The 19,931-nt window shown below is 39.3% G+C and overlaps 2 protein-coding genes across 4 annotated transcripts; one reads left to right on the top strand and one right to left on the bottom strand.

Moving 5' to 3' along the window:
• Positions 1-646: 646 nt before the first annotated feature.
• Positions 647-3,249, top strand: lim2.2 (lens intrinsic membrane protein 2.2). 2 transcript variants are annotated; one of them, XM_077534695.1, is made up of 5 exons: positions 647-730; positions 1,227-1,433; positions 2,355-2,495; positions 2,605-2,739; positions 3,126-3,249. In XM_077534695.1, exons 2-5 carry the CDS (start codon positions 1,256-1,258, stop codon positions 3,194-3,196), a joined length of 525 nt encoding a protein of 174 aa, XP_077390821.1. In that variant the 5' UTR covers positions 647-730; positions 1,227-1,255; the 3' UTR covers positions 3,197-3,249. The 2 variants fall into 2 exon arrangements, with proteins under 2 accessions (XP_077390821.1, XP_077390819.1); XM_077534693.1 differs by having other exon boundaries at positions 694-853.
• A 2,188-nt stretch (positions 3,250-5,437) lies between these two features.
• LOC144027291 (GRAM domain-containing protein 2B) lies at positions 5,438-18,214 on the bottom strand. Of its 2 annotated transcripts, none has more exons than XM_077534691.1 (13): positions 17,975-18,214; positions 12,657-12,833; positions 12,156-12,219; positions 11,207-11,279; positions 11,001-11,104; positions 10,774-10,872; positions 10,605-10,676; positions 10,315-10,383; positions 9,763-9,859; positions 9,236-9,331; positions 8,862-8,961; positions 8,504-8,611; positions 5,438-7,137 (listed from the first exon to the last, which is right to left on the bottom strand). In XM_077534691.1, the coding sequence occupies exons 1-13, from the start codon at positions 18,064-18,066 to the stop codon at positions 7,119-7,121; spliced, it is 1,170 nt and encodes a 389-aa protein (XP_077390817.1). In that variant the 5' UTR covers positions 18,067-18,214; the 3' UTR covers positions 5,438-7,118. The 2 variants fall into 2 exon arrangements, with proteins under 2 accessions (XP_077390817.1, XP_077390818.1); XM_077534692.1 differs by lacking the exon at positions 17,975-18,214 and adding an exon at positions 13,415-13,851.
• Positions 18,215-19,931: the final 1,717 nt, after the last annotated feature.

Raw genomic sequence — 19,931 nt, 5'->3', positions numbered from 1 at the left:
AATTGGCTGTATTATGGGCCCCATTATGAAGCGAAGCCTTTTCAAGTTAACCTAAACTACACCATTTGTCTTCTTATTCTTTATTTGGACTAAATATTGGAAAAGCTGGTGCCCCGCAGCATATGGTCTCATTGCCGTGGAGACAGCCTTCTGCCTCCAAATCAGGGCTGATGAAGGAAGGGAAAGGGAGAAAAAGGGGACACTCGACCAGGGGAAAAGTTCAGATGATGATTGTTTAGGATGCCGACAATTTAAGGGGGTTGAATTGGCAATCGGTTCTTCAAGATGGGACTTCTTTACGAATGCAAAATGAAAATTGTGTACTTTGTGGTTCACATATTCATTGATTATGATGACAACATTTGATACCAATAACAGGCTGCCGAAACTGCCGAATAAACTGCCGAAAGGTCAGGTTCAAGTTCAGAATGAAGTTATTTTGTGCAGAGACTCATATATCTGTGTTGGCTTGGCTTGTTCACCAAAATATGGCATCGATTGTCGGTTGCCAGATTGATATATTGAAAAACGTTAGGTACAAAAACATATGGTTTGTTGGGCAGATGAAGGTCATTGGAGAGTAAAATAGAGACTGTCATCACTCACATGCTGCGCTGGATCATTCGCTCTTTTGTGAGGAGGACAATGCGAGGCAACATTTGGGGGCTTAAAAAGCATACGCACTCTGTAAACCCAGCCAGCCTGGAGGGACCACCCAACCGAGCAAGAGGTATCGGAAAATCCTGGATTGTTTTTTATTTTTTTTTTTAGCATTGGTTATCACTCTAGTCTTTGGATGATATTTTCTTTAAACTTCCAAAAGTCAACATTGTGAAGAGACTCAAATCTTAAGGTGAACCTGCATTTGGAGCTTGTTTTGTTTTAAAAACAGTTTTGAACAGAGCTCAAAATACGTGTTTAATTTTTAATGTAGTAGAGTGTGTCACCTAGGGTGTTTTGTGTATTTTATAGTGTCGCCTTTCATATAGAAGCGTAAATAAGTGTTTGAAATCGTCATATTGTGTTTGTTGTGACCCCTACAGTGACTGCTGACACCTCACATGTTCTTTATTGGCAGATTATTGTGTGTTGAACAAAGGGGAATGAGCGAACAATGGCTGGGAGCTGCCTATCATGCATTCTCATTGTCAGTCAGATACGAGGTCAAGTGTTTTGCTCGCCTCAACCCATTTCACTGACCTTCCTTCTCATCCTCCGAATTCAAGTGGAGAGAAGTTCTGTCGACTTCTCCAGCATGCTGTACACTCTGGCCGGAGGAGGCACACTCTGCGGCGTGGCTGCACTGGTGCTCCTAATCGTCTCCACGGCGACCGACTTCTGGATGCAGTATCGGTACTCGGGCAGCTCGGCCAATCAGGGCCTTTGGAGGTTTTGCATCAATCATAAATGCCATGCTCACACCATCACTGTAGGTAAGGCCTGGAGGATTTGTGACAAGGATTGTACAAGCTTTTCAAGAAGCGACTTTGTGCTTTGATTTGTGAGCAAAAATACGAGATACGATCTCATGGATTGTGGCGGTGAAGTCAATTCATATCACAAGTACCAGTTTGGCAGTAGTTCTAAAAAAAAAAAAAAAAAAAGTTGCTTCAAATTGTTTAAGGCCACTCCCATTTCAAGTTGAATGTCAGACCAAATCTATTGGAATTAAGGTGTTTATTTATTAATGTACTGTATGTATATATGTATGTATGTATGTATGTATGTATGTATGTATTTATATATTTATTTATTTTTTAGATTTATTTATTTAATTTCATTTGTTTGTTTGTTTATTTATTTTAGGCTGTGTCATTAGTGTCAATTAGTGTGTTAATTTTGAGTTCCACTTGTTTGTTTGTTTGTTTGTTTGTTTTTTTGTGCAATTAATGACCACCCCCCCCCACCCCCCCCGTCCCCCCAATGTGCAGAATTTCATAAGTTACTATATGTTAAAGATTACATTGCTTTTAATATGAAAAGAAAAATGCACTGAGCTGTCATCAACGTCTTACAAATGCAATTATGCCATCTAGTGGCAGAAAAATGACCTCAACACAAATCAATATCACACTCGTTTTTTGTTTTTTTTTGTTTTTTTACATTACAGTACATATCTTTTTAATTTGAACTCAATTTTATAAATTATCATTAAATTACTGTATCAATGACTAAAAGATGCAGCCATATTTCTATTAGTTTAACATTTTTTTTCCACTTTTATATTAACAAGTGCATGAAAAATTAGCAAAAAAATATTTTATTAAAAATTTTAATCCCCTGACACCCATAATTTATTATTATTATTTTTTTAATTTGTGGTAACACTAACGAAGTGACCATGTGATCCTCAGCCTTCTGGGATGCCACTCGGGCCTTCATGTTGCTGGCTGTGCTCAGCTGTTTCGCCGGCGTGGTGCTCGGCCTGAGCGCTTTCACCAACGGTACCAAGAACAAGAGGGTCCGCATGGGGGGCATTGCCCTGGTCCTCTCAGGTGAGACCAAATATACTTTATCATGAACTGTTCTGCACAATTCACCATTTATATTCCAACTTTCTCAATGCAATATGATGCATTTAAGACGTATCGGTGCCTCTCTCAGGTTTTCTTGCTCTTTTGGCGCTTTCCATCTACACGGGAGTGACAGTCACTTTCTTTGGGAAACGCTTCTTGGACTGGCGATTTTCGTGGTCCTACATCATCGGATGGGTGGCCATCATCCTGGCTTTTGCGGCGGGTACTGTATTTCTGATGAGTTCTTATTATTTATAGTGTGTGTGGTCAAGGAATTCAGCATAAACAGTAACAGCAACAATAACTATGACCTCTAGCTTACGACACAGGTAACCCATATTTATCTTTATCACTATGAGCCTATTGCCAAAAAATTACTCGTCATTATCAACTATTTAATTCTGTTAAAAAAAAAAATATATATATATATAAATATATATATATATATATATATATATATATATATATACATATATATTGTATTCAATAATCTTTCCTTGGAATGACATGTCTCTGATTATCGACTATCAAAACAACCTCCATTCATGATGTCATAGTTATATCACTTACAGTACACGTGTCCCAATAACTGTATCTCATCCACTTTAGGTGTGTTCCAGCTCTGTGCTTACCAGCGAACAACTGCGGAACCTTCTTCTTCAAATGTCCCTGACAGTTGAACCACAGCACACTGATGCTGGTCTGTAATTAGAATAAAGTCAACTCATACCCATCCCCTGTGTTCTCTGTTCTATAAAAAAAAAGAAATACTGCACTGTAAGTGTAGGGAGATAGTCTAGAACACTTAAAAAAAAAAAAAAAAAAAAAAAAAAGTCTGACTCCGGAATAAGTGGAAGAAAATGGTGTAAGTTGAACACGAGTCTGCATTACAGAATCACGTTTAAAATCAAATTACTAGTTTCCTGTATACACAAGATATGTTATACATATTGTGGGTCTTAACTGGTGTCTAAGGTTTTTGAAGCTTTTGCCAATGTGTACCTGTACAATGGGCTACACCCTTAATGCTTCTGGTACACTTGTAGGAAATACACCACTACACACAACAATATTAACATGTTAATAATAATCCAATGCGGCACGGTAGTCGAGTGGTTAGCACGTCCGCTTCCCAGTTCTGAGGTCTCCGGTTCGAGTCCAGGCTCGGACCTTCCTGGGTGGAGTTTGCGTGTTCTCCCCGTGCCCGCGTGGGTCTTCTCCGGGTACTCCGGTCTCCTCCCACATTCCAAAGACATGCATGGCAGGTTAATTGGGCGCTCCGAATTGTCCCTAGGTGTGCGTGTGAGTGTGGATGGTTGTTCGTCTCTGTGTGCCCTGCGATTGGTTGGCAACCAGTCCAGGGTGTCCCCTGCCTACTGCCCAGAGCCAGCTGAGATAGGTGCCAGCAGCCCCCGCGACCCTTGTGAGGAATAAGCGGTCAAGAAAATGGATAATAATCTATTCATGCAAAGAGATCGCCGTTCGTTAAAATCATTGAACAGCAGGTCGTCGTAAAACGAGGAGCCCTGTAAAACACGGGGATTATCCACCAGAGGGAGCGCTTACGCCTTTCTTAAGCAGAGAGAGTTTGGCCCACTGAAAACACGGACGCCATGTTGTTCCCTTCGGCCACAGGAGGGGACGTGAGCTCAAGCGTGTAACCCATGAACATGCCTATCGTTTTGCACGCTTTTGTTTCACAAACTACAGGTGTACCATTTCTTTTATATTTTATATTTATCTCCTGCCATTGGCTCTTGATATTAAGCAAGATAACTGATGCCATTTTCATGGTAGCCTACTCATGAATGTGTTAAAAACAGGTTCCTCTATAATTTGTCACAAGGAATATATGGTCCTAAATTTAAATTTAACCGTGATTTCAGTGTAAGTGACAGGCAAATGTTATTTTTTCTTTAATTTATTATCAATGACCAACACAAAATCCACAATAATTTCCACATTATGGGCCCTGTTTTTTTCAAGAGTAAATATTGGTCTTAACATTGATTTAAATTATAAGTCTGTAGAGAGTGAATGGACATAAAAACAAATTGTGAATTCTAATCGATTTTAGCTCTTGATAAAACAGGGCCCTGGTCTGCCAACACTTCATTAATTTTAAGTCTTGAAAAGGGAAGGCTGCATTTTGCAGTCCCGCCTACTTCAAATCGTGTTATTTTACTTACTTTACAAAATAGGGAAGTTTTTTTGTTTTGTTTTGTTTTTTTAGGAGTTTTTGAAGTCAGATTTATCCAAAGTGTAACAACGTTCCACTCTCAGAGTTTGAGGTGAAATATAAACAAAGATGGTTGATTCCGACAGATTCTTCGTTGTTCTTTATCCATCCATCCATTTCCTTGACAGCTTATTCCTCACAAGGGTAGTTTTGTAAACTAAATTATTCCAAATGACGTTATGTCACGTGAACATATGTCTTGTATTTTCATTTGTCTCGAACACGTTGTCGGAATTGAAACAACCTGGGATTATTTTAATTTGAAAATGTGATACAAATATGTATGCATACAATATGCCTTTGTATGGTGGTGACAGGTAAAAGCAATACAATGACAAGAAAGGTTGCATTGTGAAACTATAAGAAATGCCCAGATGTTTTGAATTGTCATTGCTCTTTTCTTCTTTTTAATTCTGCCTGTTTTGGAAAACAGATCAATAAGACCATGACAGGCTTGAGCTTTACAGGAACATGAATTTTCTCAATGGGAAACATTTATATGGTGACTAATCTTATTAATGTAAGTCTCCTGCATTTGTTTGCTGATGAATAAGTAGTAATTATCCCTGCATCTCTTCTGCCAACTGAACTGTAGACATCTGGTGGGGCTCTTCCTTTTACAATTTACAACACTGTTGGTGGCTTGCAAATGAAAAAAAAAAAAAACACTCAAGGGCAACAGTTCGCAACATTTGATTTATTTTCAACAATAGCAAAGTCATCTCACAGAGATTACTTTGAATTACACAGAATGCAAATAAATATATATATATATATATAGGGCCATAGTATAATTCAGGATTTTAACAATTGTTACAAAATTTACACTTTGAATAGTGCAAAAATCACACAAACGCTGCCCTCGTTAGGATTTTTGCATTGGGTACACTTGAGGACAGTGGTTGTGTGCGTGTGCTACCCCCTGGTGGGAGACTGACAGTACTGCGCGTGTCTAATGCAGCAAACTTAACTCGTGATGCCGTTTCAACTCTGCTACATCTTGGGAAATGAGCACTTCTGCAACAGAGTGTGAGAGCTCTGTAGTGTGGATGTATGCATCATCAGGCAGGTGGGAAAGGCTCTTACAGAGAAATAATCAAGTCAAGCAATCAAATGAATAAAGTCAAGTGGCGATCTCTCTCAAAGGGACAGTAGAGACGCACCCAAGCCAAGACGTAGAGCCAGCCCAATGACAAGCACTAGACTTTGAAATGACAAAGGAATATCTACCTGGAGGGTCGTGCCCACAGGCCCTGAGTGAATACACTTTGAAACAAACAAACACACAAAATGGTCTTAGCACCATCAGACCAACACCCAAAACAACAACTTTTTGCTATTTCTACTCAATCCAAACACGGCGTCTTGGATTGTGACAGGCACAACACATTTGGTAAAGTGCACTCGCTCCTTTCACTCCCATCTTCGTTTTTTTTTCCTTTCTTCTCAACACATTTTCTTCCGCACAAAGACTGATTTTAAAAACAGCACATAGAAATAACAGATGTATTGCCATGCATAATACTAATTTGCTAGTTTGAAATTTTGTGGAACTATTTTTTTGTTGTTGTTGAAATTTGGACCTTAACAAGTATGGTTGGGACAACTTGTAGTAGTCACTTGTCATTAATGCAGACACACATGAACATTAGCAATACATCAGTGGTGCAACTTTAAAAATCTTGACTAGAAATGAAATGCTATATCAACTATGAATGCATTGATTATGCAGGTGAACCTCTGAGGATTGATCATTAAACTTGTTAAATCAATTCAAAGAAGAGGAACATAAAAAAAAAAAAACAGCACGAGAGGAGACCATTGTGGGCTGATCATCATCATCACAATCGTCATCATTTCAGCCCACAGCGGGTTCGGAAGAGAAGACATTCAAAAAGAGAGGTACCCAAGTTTGCAAGAAGACAGACGCAAGGACGGAAGAATGGTGATGGTGAACGTCATGCAGAGAGACGTGCACATCTTTGGCTAGTGGCAGCGCCACGTCTGCGGTGCCGAGGCTAATGCTGATCGGTGTAGCCCTGTTCAGACGGCATGCTGAATTTGAGGAAGAAGATGTGGAACAGTCGCTCGCACACACCCCAAGCTTGGCTTTGGCCCACACAGCAAGACACGCTGCAACCGGGCAGGATGTTGTTGCGTTTTGGCTCGGCTCTGTGTGACTACGTGGTGGCATTTATTTTTTTTTTTAAACTACTGCAAGCTTAGCCCTTCAAGTTAAAAAGTTGTCTCTGAAATTGCACAGATTAGCCACATGACGTCCTGGGCGCATGGCCTCAGCATGTGAAAAGTCTTCGCTGGAAGTCACAAGTCAGCCGTTCAATCTCTCCTTTTGCCGCCGAGTGTTATGTGTCTTGGCGGTACCTGGTGAAGAGGAAATGGCGTGAGTGAGGCACAGAGAAAAGTAAGCAAACAAGCATGTCAACTGTAAAAACAAATGGGTAAAAAATAAACCGAATAGGATCAAAAAGGGACGACCCAACTTTTTGCTTGGTCGAATGAATAACCCACAAAACAATCCAAATTTGGGGCAGTTTGTATAAAACAACCCAATTTTAGGGGTTGTTTTGTAAGGAGCAATCCAATTTGGGTCAAAGCAATCCACAAAAACAACCCAATGGTTTGGATTGTTTTGTATAGAAACAACCAAAGTTTTTGGTTTAAAAAGAATCGGGTTAAATGAATAACCTACTGTTACGTTTAAAGTGTATCTAAGTTATTATATATTTGCTAGAATGCTTTACACTCATATGAACTTTAAGTGAACTGCTTTTTTCTGATGAACTATACCAGACAGTGTGGCTGTGTTTAAAATAAGTCACACCATCTGGGGCAGAAGCGTTAACGAGGACTTTCATTGCTAATGGATAATCACATGCTTACATTCAAGCAGACAGACATGATATTTTAAGATAATGCAGCGTTACACTATTGCGCTTTCCCCACCCCTTAGTAGTGCAATGCTATTTTTTGTAACCGGACAGAAAATAATCCCCAATAAAAAGAGAGGACGCAAGAGAATTGCCAGAGAGCATCTTTGACAGCTTGTACCTGGCAACTCTGCTCTCCTTGCTGCGAGTAAAAACGAATAAGTCTTGTCTTCTCATCCTTGTGTTGTCATTCTTATATGTTTTGGTGTGTATTTAGTGTGGTGTTGTTCTATGGATTAGTCATTTGACCTAATTTTTTGGATTAAATGAATAACCCAAAAAAGTTGGATTAGTCTCTTTTGGACCCATCTATTTTTAGAGTGAAGTATTACACCAAACGTGTAGGCCAGCACAAGTACGATAACTTTTTACAAGTTAAAAAAAGTAAAGCTGTGTGCACTATTTAGCCTTTACATGAAGCAAGGGACATGCGGCATTCTCTCCTTTGTTAATGTTAACGACTGAAAGGCATGAAGTCGGAATGAAGGTGACTCTTCTTCCAGGCAGCAAATCATCCACTCCATTTCCTCATACGTGTCAGTCACTTGTCATCAAATTCAATTAAGGTTGAGAACTATTTTTAACGTAGTCATTAATTGTGTTGTGTTGTGTTCAGCCTTTAAGCGCAGGGGGAAAAAAACATCTCACCACATTCACAAATTCTGAGAGAATTTCATTGGCTGTTTTTGATTAGACTGATTATAACAGCATTAGTGGATTTGTGCATTACAGTACAAACTAGCACTTCTTGACACAGATGATGAAGATGACCAATTTATTTGGCTTGGACAGCGACTTACCCGCTCTGCAGTGTGAACTCCGGCAATGCACCGAGAGACGTCAGCTGCTCCTCCAGGGCCACAATACGTAACCCGATGTAGCCCGACGACAGCAGCAGCACCACCACCCTGAGGAGCAGACACAAGTTGAAACAAACAAACAGTCACGCCCCACTATGTGGGCATAATCACATCTTGGAAGTGTTGTGTGGAAAACAGGTTTTGATTAACTGCATGCTATGACATAAGACTACACAAATATCTGACCTTGAACTAACAGTTCCTACAATGAAAAGTTTTAGCATTGGGGGTGTGATGTCGATTTAACTTATCACGGCAGGACAATGTTGATGGAAGGAGTGAAGACGAAGCGACTTACAGTATCAAGTAGATGAAGAGCAGTGTGTTGAGGGTGCTGGCCTCTCTCTGAACCAGCAGAGACTTGGCCTTCTCCGGCACATTCCAAACCCACCAGCCACCTGCATCCGAGGGGAGGTGGGGGAGGGGAGCAGGCAAACATGCAAGGACGGCATTAATGTCAATGTCAACGTTGGCAGGCCGCTTCTAAATTTGGCTTTCAGGCATCATTTATTCAACAGCATTCAGACGCATGAAGCCGTGGCAACAGAAAAATAAAATGCTGTGCAATTTTATGCGTTTTAAAATAGAACATACTGTACAAGCTGGATCTTTTCAAATATTTGTAATGAATTGCCAGTTAACCGGGCTTACTGTGGGATTGGTTTTTGATACCTGAAACGGGCAGATCATCCTCCGAAGATGAGCTCTCACTCGGCTGCCCATGCAGGCAGTTGAAAGTGGATCCTTTTCCATTAGGTAGTTCAGGCTCTGCAGACAAACAGAAAGAGACATCGATGTTTACGTTGACATGCCAAAATTAATCAGGTTACAGATTGCTTGTTCTCCCACAAGCCCAGCAATTTGATCTTAGGCTAAACAATGTCGCCCTTGGCTGCGCTTGCAGTTCATTCAACAAATAAGAGTAGCTTGCTGAACGCTACAAGCAAAGTGCTGAGTGGGACTACTAAAAGGAAAAAAAGTCAAGTTTAAAAAAAAAAATAAAAATGGGGGCAGCCATTTTGCTGTTTCACTCACATGCATAATCAGAATGCCTTGTTTAATTAAACTAGCGGGGGTGCATAGAACATATTTGTTAAAAAATAAAATTACTTGACTTCCTCCTATAAAAATCTATCGTACTCAATGTATTTTGAATCAAATATCAAAGGAAGAAGTCACGCCAAGTGTTGACCTCTCACCTTTGTGCGTGCTGTGCAGAGGTTGGTCCTGTAAAGACTGTGACTCGGAGCCATCAAACTGGTCAAAGCTGCCATCCAGACTGGACTGGCTGGAATTCTACAGACACAAACATGATGAGTTTATTCAGCGACACAGCTGCAGATTTTGGGCATAAATTAGGAAGTGGAGAAATGAAGCAGGGCTCCAGACTGCCCCTAAATGGCCACACTTGAGCACATTTATTATTATATTGAATATAGAAAAAATATGAGTGGGGTGAACAATTACTGTGCAAGTCATTTTACGGTTTAAATCTTCTGCTTGCGCCAATATAGAAATGCTCTTTTTTTTTTTTTTTTCTATTTTTTAAATAAAATAAGGTCTGTATCAGCCCGTTACCGCTCATCCATCCCATTAAAAAATAAAAAAATAAAATAAAAAATAAAGTTTGTCTGGAGCCCTATGTGACGTGATTGAATGAACCCCCCCCCCCCCCAAAAAAAAACATCTATGGTTAACAACATACGCAGCAGCAGCAATGGCAAGCAATAACAACAGTTGAACAAACTTACCACAAGTTTGTTCTTGTCAAAGCTTTGCTCAGCAGAGGAGATGACTGGACTACTGTTGGCACTGCGGTCCTGTAAACAAAAACACATGATGATGAACATATTTGGTAGTCTGACAATTTTTAACATAAAATTTACATAAAGAGCGAGTGTAACAAATACATCTTTTGCAAATGAATTATATAGATAATTTATTTATAGTGTTTCATAATTTTGACTTTCAAGTTCTTTGCACATTGAAAAAACTTATCTACAGTTTGATTAAGAAAGTACTGGCGTACTGGACCACTCACCTCAAGTTGAGGACAGACAGAGAGCAGCAGCTGATAACATGCTTCTCGGTTCCGTAGTGAGACAAACAGGAACTGAACATCATCAGTGAACAGAACAGACAGCACATCAGATACTTGCTTGGCTGAAAAACGTGATTACAAGCTCCGTTGGCATGGAGAGACAACTAACCTTTTCTCCCTCTGTGGTTCGGATCGACAAGGCGTTTGGTACAAGCAAAGCGGTGTTCTGCTTTTTGACAATGTGAATGTTGGAGACGGGGATCACTACCTGGAATGGCATCAACAGGAAAAATGCGTTTAAAATTTTGTTACAACTAGAAACAGAAGCCCACAGTGTCATACAATTTCGGGGGCTACCGTAGTTTAGATACTGCAACAGGCTACTTCTCTGCCTACCTTGGTGTCTTTGAGCAGAACAGAGGAATAGAAACAGGCATGGCTGTTAGTGATGTACAGTCGACCATGGTAGGGCACTTCCTTTTGCAGGGCACAGATGTATGCTGGGAAAAGAGGCAGCACTTTGATCAACTGAGTTCAGTCATTCAATAAGTCATCATAAACTTTTTTTTTTTTTTTTTTTTTTTAAATTCATGTTTACCTACCATGTCTCAAGCCTTCACTTTCTGGAATGTCTGGAAACAACTTGTGGAATGTTGCATTGTGTTTGATGAAACTCTACAAGATACAAGAAAAGGTTTAACCGTTTTGTAACCCATTTTTGTTTCCCATGCAACATTTAAACATTAGCCCAAGTTGTAAAATTAAGTTACCTATTTCACAGTCTAAAATTACAACAGAGAGACCAATGTTTACTACACATCCTGTAACTTGGACTAAGAGCCCCCAAAAAAAAAAAAAGAAAAAAAAAAAGAAAAAAAAAAAGAAAAAAAAAAAGAAAAAAGAAAAAGAAAAAAAAAAAGTGAGGTGGTCGGACAATATGAATTTATTTAGGTGTTCCACAGGGTTCAATTCTTGGGCCTCTGTTTTTGTTGCATCTGCTTATTGCTGGGTTCCATCTAAGAAAACAGTTCTCTATACAACTAACTTTACAATTTGCAATGCCAAGATGAGCAATTCTAGTTCAGCAAAACTGGCTACAGTATTGAGCAAAAGTAAAGGAACAATTTGTTAAGCTGCATGGAGATGGGGAATACAAAAACAACACTTTCTGAATTCAAGCTGAAGAGAGTCAGATTTGATGAAAAGACTACGCTCCCTGTTCATTTTGTTCACCAGTAAACTACATCTACAGCATTTTATTTTTTCAGCCGTGTTCAGTGTATGCATATACTAAACTGGTGGGGTTCACTACCTCCAACAAGGTTAAGAACCATTGGACTACAGTATACATAAAAACACAAGCGCAGCAGTTAGTGTAAGAAATGTTGTCTGGTTTATTTACGGTGATCACAAAGTGAATTGAAGGTCTCAGCTTGCTGGCTTTGTGCTGCATTCCGAGTGTGACTGTTGTGTTTGTACACGTCTCCCAACAAGAGTGAGGCGCAGCTCCTCCTAACATACGACACACTTCAAAAGGTAAGGTGGACTTACGCTTTGTGTGCCGCTGGCCTGAGTCCTTTCGAAGCTTCTGCAGTCAATGTCGAAAGTCTGCGACCTAAAGATACAGGACATAGTTGTATATAAACTGTAACTTTGACCAATTCCGAACAAATTACAGCATTCAATTGAGTGATTGTACAAGTTATGTACACATAAAATTACAAAACTCAGGCTCAGTAGTCACAAGGTGATTTCTGTAAAAGATTGGCCTATGTACACTATTTGACATGAGGTTCTTCAAGTGCAATGGTGTGTGATCACATGATTGTCTGTGCACAACTTTTTATATAATGAGGGCATTACACACGTTAAAATCATGTGAGCCTGAGCAGCATAATTGTGCGTGTCATGACGTGGCCTAATAGTTTCAAGTCTTGTGATACATGTTCAAGTTATTGTTATGTCACATCAAGCCAAGCACGGCATGTGTATGATTGAATTAACCCATTCGACAACAAAAAAGTATATTGTTGCTCTAATCGAAATTCTTACCTGACGACCAACTGCCTGGTGAGGGTTTTGTGTTGCTCCTGGATCTCCAGCTGAGCGGCCTCCAGACTCACCGTCTTCTTGGCCTCTACTTTTTTGACGCCGTCTTTGCTTAAAGTGCTCCTGCTCCTTTTCACTTTGGTTGGCACTCCGCCACCACTGCTCTCGACTGGGTAGTTGCTGGACATTGGAAAAGAAGAATTTGATATAGCTTGCGTCACATAAGAATTCAATTCAAATTGTGAGGATTACTTTGTACTGCAAATAAATGCAACATGTGGATCAACAAGCTCTAGTGGTCTCAATCATTATTTCACAACTGTTGTTAAACTTTCACAGCATGAGACACCATTCTGTTACAACATCAAGTTAGTGGGCTGTTTATTGAGTAAGGTGAAGTGTAAAATGTTTACAATATTTCATCTACGGAAATGGGCTGTGCAAATGTGGATTATGACAGCTCAGTTGTTCACAGACTTGGAAATGAACCACAGGTGAGAAGACAGACAGTTTGAGCTCATGAGACTCAAATACACAAGTTAGACATTTTCTTTTTAATTGTGCACTACATCATCTGTCTTTACATTTTATATGTTCATAAGCAAGTCGACCATTGGCTTTATTTTAGTAAACACAGCTGGGAAATACAGCAAAGAAATTTGAATAGCTAATAAATAAAAGAGTCCTGATTACAATAGACAGGACGGTATACATTTATCTACAGGAAAGGGGGGTAAAAAAAACAACAACATCCACCTTACCTGGAAACTTTAAACCTTTTTGATGAACGGAAACTCATATACCTACTAACAGTTGGCATTTTCTTTTCTAAAAAAAACAAATCACTAATTATATTAAACTATTTCTGGCTTCATGCCGTTGCTATAAGGAAGAAGAAGAAAAAAAAAGTCAATTTAATTACAATCCTTTCGAGTAAAAAAACAAACAAACAAAAAACCCAGAGTCTTCATGGTGCTGTGTTTTGTATGAATGCCCTGAAAGGAGAAGCCACTACCGTATGTGCTTGTGGTGGTGTGACACTCCGTAAGAGCGTGACGTCAAACCAAGCCACACCCCCTGAAGCTAAAGAGGCATGAAAGAAAGCAGCAGAGCACACATACCGGAGCACAAACACAAGCACAAAGTGCACTTATGCAGATGTACACAGAGGCAGTGCTGTGCTCACAGAAAAGACTTTCAGATCTTCCATAGGCAAATGCTGTGCAATAAAATAGTTTTCTTCTTGTGAACAAGCAAAAGCAAAGCAGATGCAAAAGTATGCTGCTCAAACTCGCTAGTCAGGCCTAACCTAGGAGTGGTGTTAAATGATCAAATTACAAAAAGCTTTGTTGACTGCCATTCGGGCAATTCCAGAAAAGGTGCCAGCATGCAACTTAATTAATTAAAAAATGTCCCAAACACGGAGGACTCTATTTGGTGCCTTCCAGGTGAAGGTGCTTAGAAAACTGGAGCAAAGTTCAGGCAGTAAAAGAAAGAGGTGCAATGCAACCTCAGCTGGAGGCAGACCCTGTCATTAGGCATGGCTGGATTAAGCATGCAAGAAAAAGCTGGGAGTGGTGAGATAATACCAGTTCTATCTTGTAGGCATGTCGACTACAGATATTTCAGCAGCTAACAGGCCCTCCAATGTTTCTTCCTGAGTCACCTGGTCCACGGACAAACTTTTTTTTTTCTGTCTGCTCTATTACCCTTTGATTTTGAAGTGAAATGGCCAACAGTACAGAAGTGTGGAAATGCCAATTTGAAGTAAATATATTTGACTGCCAAATACGTTTGAACGCATGCACTTGTAAATACATTTAAAACTACAGTAGGCCTATACTGTATAATGCCACGGGATATTGACTAATGTGCATGCCCCGTGGCATTATGGGGAGGGAAAAAAACAAAAGAAAACATGAACTGCAGACATAAAAATTACAAATCAACAATTTGTACTTACACAATTTTCAAATCTATTCGTATAATGTAGGCTAAAATCCTTAAAAAAAAAAAAAAAAAAAAAAAAAAAAAAAAAACTTTTTTTTTTTTTTTTTTCTCTCCACATGAACAAGTCAATACCCCGTGGCATTATGGGAGACAACTTGGGAAGAAATGTTTTTAGTATTTTAAACATATTTAAATGTTTTTTTTAACATATTGAAACATGGTCCAGTGCATTTGCAAAAACGTTTAAAATGTATTGGCCAGTAAAAAAACAAAACATTGTTCCACAATTCCATAGAAAAGAGACTGTATTCAAAGGCTATCATCACATCATCACGGGTTTGTAGGGGAGGGTTGTTCTGTTATTAACTGGAACCACCCAAAAGGGAGTTTTTCTTCAACACCCAGGGACATAATTTTTTCTGTTTAGACTAAACCGTAAAAAACAAACACACCTTCGACCCATTTACCAGATTGAGCACAGTTTCCCACAATCTCGACTCATTCTTCAAATGAATTTAATCTCTAGGCAACTAACATCATCACATGAAGACGGTTTGTCATACCAAGATTACAGTGTGACAGCAACAGATTTTTCTATGCATGTGTGCTCAAGTTTTATTTGAATAGAAGCTTAAACAACTATTTCTTAAAATCATTAAAGACAAGCAGTTAGCTAATTGTTTCAAAAACATTGCTAATCACCACATCAACATTCACGTAAATATGAATCACGGTGAAAAGAGGTAATGGCTTGGAAATTTTCTCGTCTTACCTTCCCACAACCTCAGCACAGAAGTTCTCAGCGACAGGTCCCTGTTGGTTTATCACTTCCCTTCTATCCATACCAACGTCGATCCTAATATGCTACGTCTCAAACCTGCACTACAGAGACCTTTTGCACTTTGACTGACTAATGCAACGTGACTAAAGGTCTTTTTTACACAACACCGGAAGACATCCAATAACTAACACAAGCAAAGAGGCTCAAATGCAAAGAGAGAGAACATGTCCGAGACTGACGAAAGAACAACAACAACAACAACAACAACAACATCTCCCATTGTGTGAGACTGCCATTTTCTGGAGAGAAACCGATTGTTTCATCCATCCATTTTCCGAACCGCTTATCCTCACTAGGGTCTTCCTTCAAACTTCCAAGGTCAATTAAAAAGGTACCATTGCAGCTGATTCCCACATCTAAGAAATAAGACACCTTCCATGTCTACTATCAAAATGAAGCTAAAATATTATCCCATATGCTGTAGCTTTTAAGGCCAATATTTTAAAATGTGACTACTTTTCTAAACTGCTGCGCAATGTGCACATTTTGTTATGTTCAACAGAACTTTGGTTAAGTTGCTATAATGTTAAAATGCAACATTTAAGGTATACTGTACAATACTTGGGTGGGAAATTACATAAAGCTTTTCAAGGATGTCAACACCAAAATAAAAACTACAGAAGAGAAAAGTAGAGCAATGAGCATGAGATACCCACTTTTGGTTTGAACTCTGTGATCACGTAGCTTCCATTTATAACAAATAAGTGGTTATAAAGAACTAAGAAAATTAAAGACAACTAAAATATGATTTTGAGTTACAGTGAAGTGAAGGGATCAACACTGAATGTAAAGGCATCCAGTGTTGACCCTTAAGCAGTTGTGAGCACACAATTTGGGCATCTGCACTGTCATGCACATTTTTTCTGATGTACAGTATAAGGCAAATAAAAAAAAAAAAAAAAAAAAAATGATTTGGCGTTAAACCAGAAATGGGCACTTGGACTTGCATTGCAGCCAGCCTAAGTGTTTGAGCTAAAACAGAGCCGGCAGGAAGGGCAGGGAAGTGAGCTACTTGTTAGGGCAAAATAAAATGCACTTTGTGGCAGCCTGCCAGGCCTCAGACTGTAAAATGCAGTGTGTGTCTGTGTGCACAAATTACTGAATGTGTTTGAGGGAAAGTCATGTGGCCTTGTGCACACAGTGCCTCACATCACTTCCTGTATGCGGACTGGCAATGCAGACAGAGGTGATCATTCTTCAGATCATCCCAGTGAGAGCACATGTGAACAAAAAGGAGGGTAGGAAGTTATGGTGATGGCCGAAAAATCATTAAGATTAACACTAAATTTACTGTTTCATGGTGCAGAATGGTGTCTTTGGAGGCTAGAAACACAAACATGAGAAAATTGTCTCAAAGTGGATATTTTTTAAAACGACGCTGTTGAAAAATATTTGCATGAACATGCTGAAAATAGTACAGTAGCCAGCAAAACATGGCAGGCAGCGTCTGTGGTAATTTTTGGATGTCCAGTTATGTGATGGTGAGGGGGAAAAAAAACAAACAAAACTGTTTTAACTAGTTTGAGGCATAGCACAAATTGTAATTTTTGCATGGACGCATACAAACAGTTATTATGAATGAGCCAAACTAAATTTGATGGAAATTCAGCAAGTCACTGTAGTCTACCGACATGCCATCTTGTCACTAGCACCGCCTTGACAGAGGCAACACATGACTTCAGCTGTCACCAGCTGGTTTGTGGGCAACTATTCAACATTCCGAATAAATTTGATGCAACCTTCTTCACAGACTGGAGAACATCCCACAAATGAAGTTCAACGATTATTATTTGCAAGGCACCATGACATCTGAATTGCTATTTTTATTTATTATTGTATTCCGCTCAAACTCTGTCACTTTTCATGCCACATACCACCTCAGAGCCAACTCATGAGAGCTAAATATACCATTTGATGTTTGATGACAACATGATGTTTAACAGTAACTGACAGACAAGAGCCTCAGTAAAGGCCGATTCCCTCCAATAAAGTTAACAAACAAACAAACAAAGGGGGCACACTAACATTACATTTTGATGTAAAATAGGGGGCTTCAGGGGGCGGAATTCCTGCGGGCCTCAAATGGCCCTGGGGCCACACGTTTGAGACCTCTGAATGGATGGAGTCATGCATGGTTTACGGTCACACATCAGTACATTTCCAGCACTGATGATGACTAATGAATGCAAGTTGTGCACACTTACACACGTACAGTGCAGAAATAATCACGTATGGCTTTATGTAAATTAGCGTAAACATGTCGATTATATTTGCATCTGAAATGTGCCATTCCGAGCCTACATGTAAATGTCTCAGCATCATCAGAACCAATGGGTGGCGAATTCGTTAGCATCATTCGTATCTAGAACTCAGCAGACACGTTTCTATTGACACATTTCGCCGTCTTGTGGTGGCAACACACTTACTATGAAACAAGAATATTTATTTGCCGGCATCAATGCAATGATAACGGCTAGCATCCGCCCTACATGGGTGATGCTCACCGGCAGCTAGCATCCATTCCGCTTACCTCTCTTTCATGAAGTGCTTGATTCTGACGATGGCCTTCTCGTCGATCTTTCGGAGGAAGGTTTTCAAGCGTTCTCTCTTGTTTTCAAGCATCCTCCCCTCAGCCAGTGGTGGTCAGTTCGTGTCGATACGAAGTGCCACGCTACGCCGAGCCCCGCGGTTCTTGTTGGGATTCTGCCTGCCTTGACCCCCCCGCCTTCTGTCATCCACTGCTGATTAGGATAATGCCGTTAAATCGTACCAAGCCTGTGGACCAATGAGCAACGAGAGAGGCTGCCTTAAAAACGGTCATGTCAGACAGACCATCCAATCAAATTGCGGTAATGGACCGCCCATTTACCTTATATGGGGAAGGGGCGTCCTTATTCATGACATCTGGACCTCGATGTATTATTATGGAAAGTCAAGTACCCTTGTCATCAATAATTTACTCGAGGCGTTAACTTTTCACGTGCATACAACATGAATTGCCAATAGGGAACTATTGGATGGAACCCAGAATTAATGGTTTTATGTATGTATGTATGTATGTATGTATGTATGTATGTATGTATGTATGTATGTATGTATGTATGTATGTATGTATGTATGTATTTATTTATTTATACGTGTATCATGCATTTAAAAACAAACCAAAACAAAAAAAGTAGTATATTTAATATTGTGATTGTTTATAACAAGGACAACATTAGCTGCGTGTACTCATGTATAACCTAACGTATAATAACGTGTCAAATAACACTGCCAGGTATTACATTCTGTTTATAGTTTGAGTCGTTCCAAACCGCATTGCACTGTACGTCTTTCTAATATATTCTCGTTCTACTGAAGCTAAAGAGAGTACATCAAATATGAAGATAGTTTGACTACACTGCATATCTAAACACAGAATAAAAAGTAAGGAAATTTGTTCATGGTTGAGTGCTTCTTTGCAATTAATTGTATAGCCTACCATTGGAAAGCCTTTGAATTTAAATGGTGACACATACCGTATTGCAAGGAACATGCATTTGTGAGATGAGCAGCAGTGCTGGGTATGCCAATTCAAAAAATTGCCAAATCTTCTCTGACAATGCAAACAGCTTATTTTGCTCTTTTATTCTTGTTTGGTGTACTGGAGGATTGGAGTTTGAAGAAACAAGACTTTTTCGCAATTCAACAATACTGATAGACCAATCATGTTTGTATGTTTGTATGTTTGTTTATTTGTTTGTTTTTCAGGGTCGATACAGATTATTAGTAGACAAGGAGGCCAATAACTGATATTTGGAACTGATATATACATAGTCTAAAATATTAAAATTTCTAAATTGTGACTTACGAGGTTTCAGGCCAACTCCAGCGATTTGTAAAGTGTTGATTCTTATTTATTTATTTATTTATTTATTTATTTATTTATTTATTTATTTATCTTAGACAACAGACATCTTTGTTCTCATAAAAAAGTTCAACTCCCCAGGGTCATCAGCATGTCTTAAAAAGCTAAATGAAAACAAACAAAATCTCGAAATGTCTGAACTGGTCAATTTTCTTTACTTTTAACTTCAAACAAAAACACTATGTGCAAAGAGTTCCCAGTGTTATTAGCATCTCTTATAACTTTATGTGAAATTTTAAATTATAGATCCCTGAAGTTGTTGTTGTGTTTTTTTTTGGTGTGTTTCTTGGCCATCATATTTTTATATACCAACATACATAAAGATGCTAAATATAGGCGGCACTAATTGGTCTATCGCTAGTCAACAATTTATTCATTTACTGTAACGTGGGATCCTCAGTCGTCTGTTGAAGAGCCATACACAGCCATAACAGCCGGCAACTTCTTCTCAAACTGGTTAGCTTGGTCACACACTGCTGTAGGATGGCGTACTATTCTTCAACCAACATTTTTGCAAGTCAGCCAACACTGGTTGCGTTGGTCACTGTGGCACAAACATGCCCAAACTGATCTTTCGAGT

Source organism: Festucalex cinctus, chromosome 10 (genome assembly GCF_051991245.1).
Source record: "Festucalex cinctus isolate MCC-2025b chromosome 10, RoL_Fcin_1.0, whole genome shotgun sequence".
Taxonomy (NCBI): domain Eukaryota; kingdom Metazoa; phylum Chordata; class Actinopteri; order Syngnathiformes; family Syngnathidae; genus Festucalex; species Festucalex cinctus.
The sequence above is the reverse complement of the archived record's forward strand: the minus strand, read 5'-3'. Positions and strand labels throughout refer to the sequence as shown.

What these genes read in the sequence shown, in the direction of transcription:
- lim2.2 (XM_077534695.1), top strand. Translation starts at nt 1,256, where the DNA reads ATGCTGTACACTCTGGCCGGAGGAGGCACACTCTGCGGCGTGGCTGCA. An exon ending in TGCTCACACCATCACTGTAG is followed by an intron (nt 1,434 to 2,354) that starts GTAAGGCCTGGA and finishes TGTGATCCTCAG; the next exon opens with CCTTCTGGGATGCCACTCGG. An exon ending in CATTGCCCTGGTCCTCTCAG is followed by an intron (nt 2,496 to 2,604) that starts GTGAGACCAAAT and finishes TGCCTCTCTCAG; the next exon opens with GTTTTCTTGCTCTTTTGGCG.
- LOC144027291 (XM_077534691.1), bottom strand. Translation starts at nt 18,066, where the DNA reads ATGCTTGAAAACAAGAGAGAACGCTTGAAAACCTTCCTCCGAAAGATC. An exon ending in AGGCCAGCGGCACACAAAGC is followed by an intron (nt 11,280 to 12,155) that starts GTAAGTCCACCT and finishes TGTATCTTGTAG; the next exon opens with AGTTTCATCAAACACAATGC. An exon ending in GGATGATCTGCCCGTTTCAG is followed by an intron (nt 8,962 to 9,235) that starts GTATCAAAAACC and finishes CCTCGGATGCAG; the next exon opens with GTGGCTGGTGGGTTTGGAAT.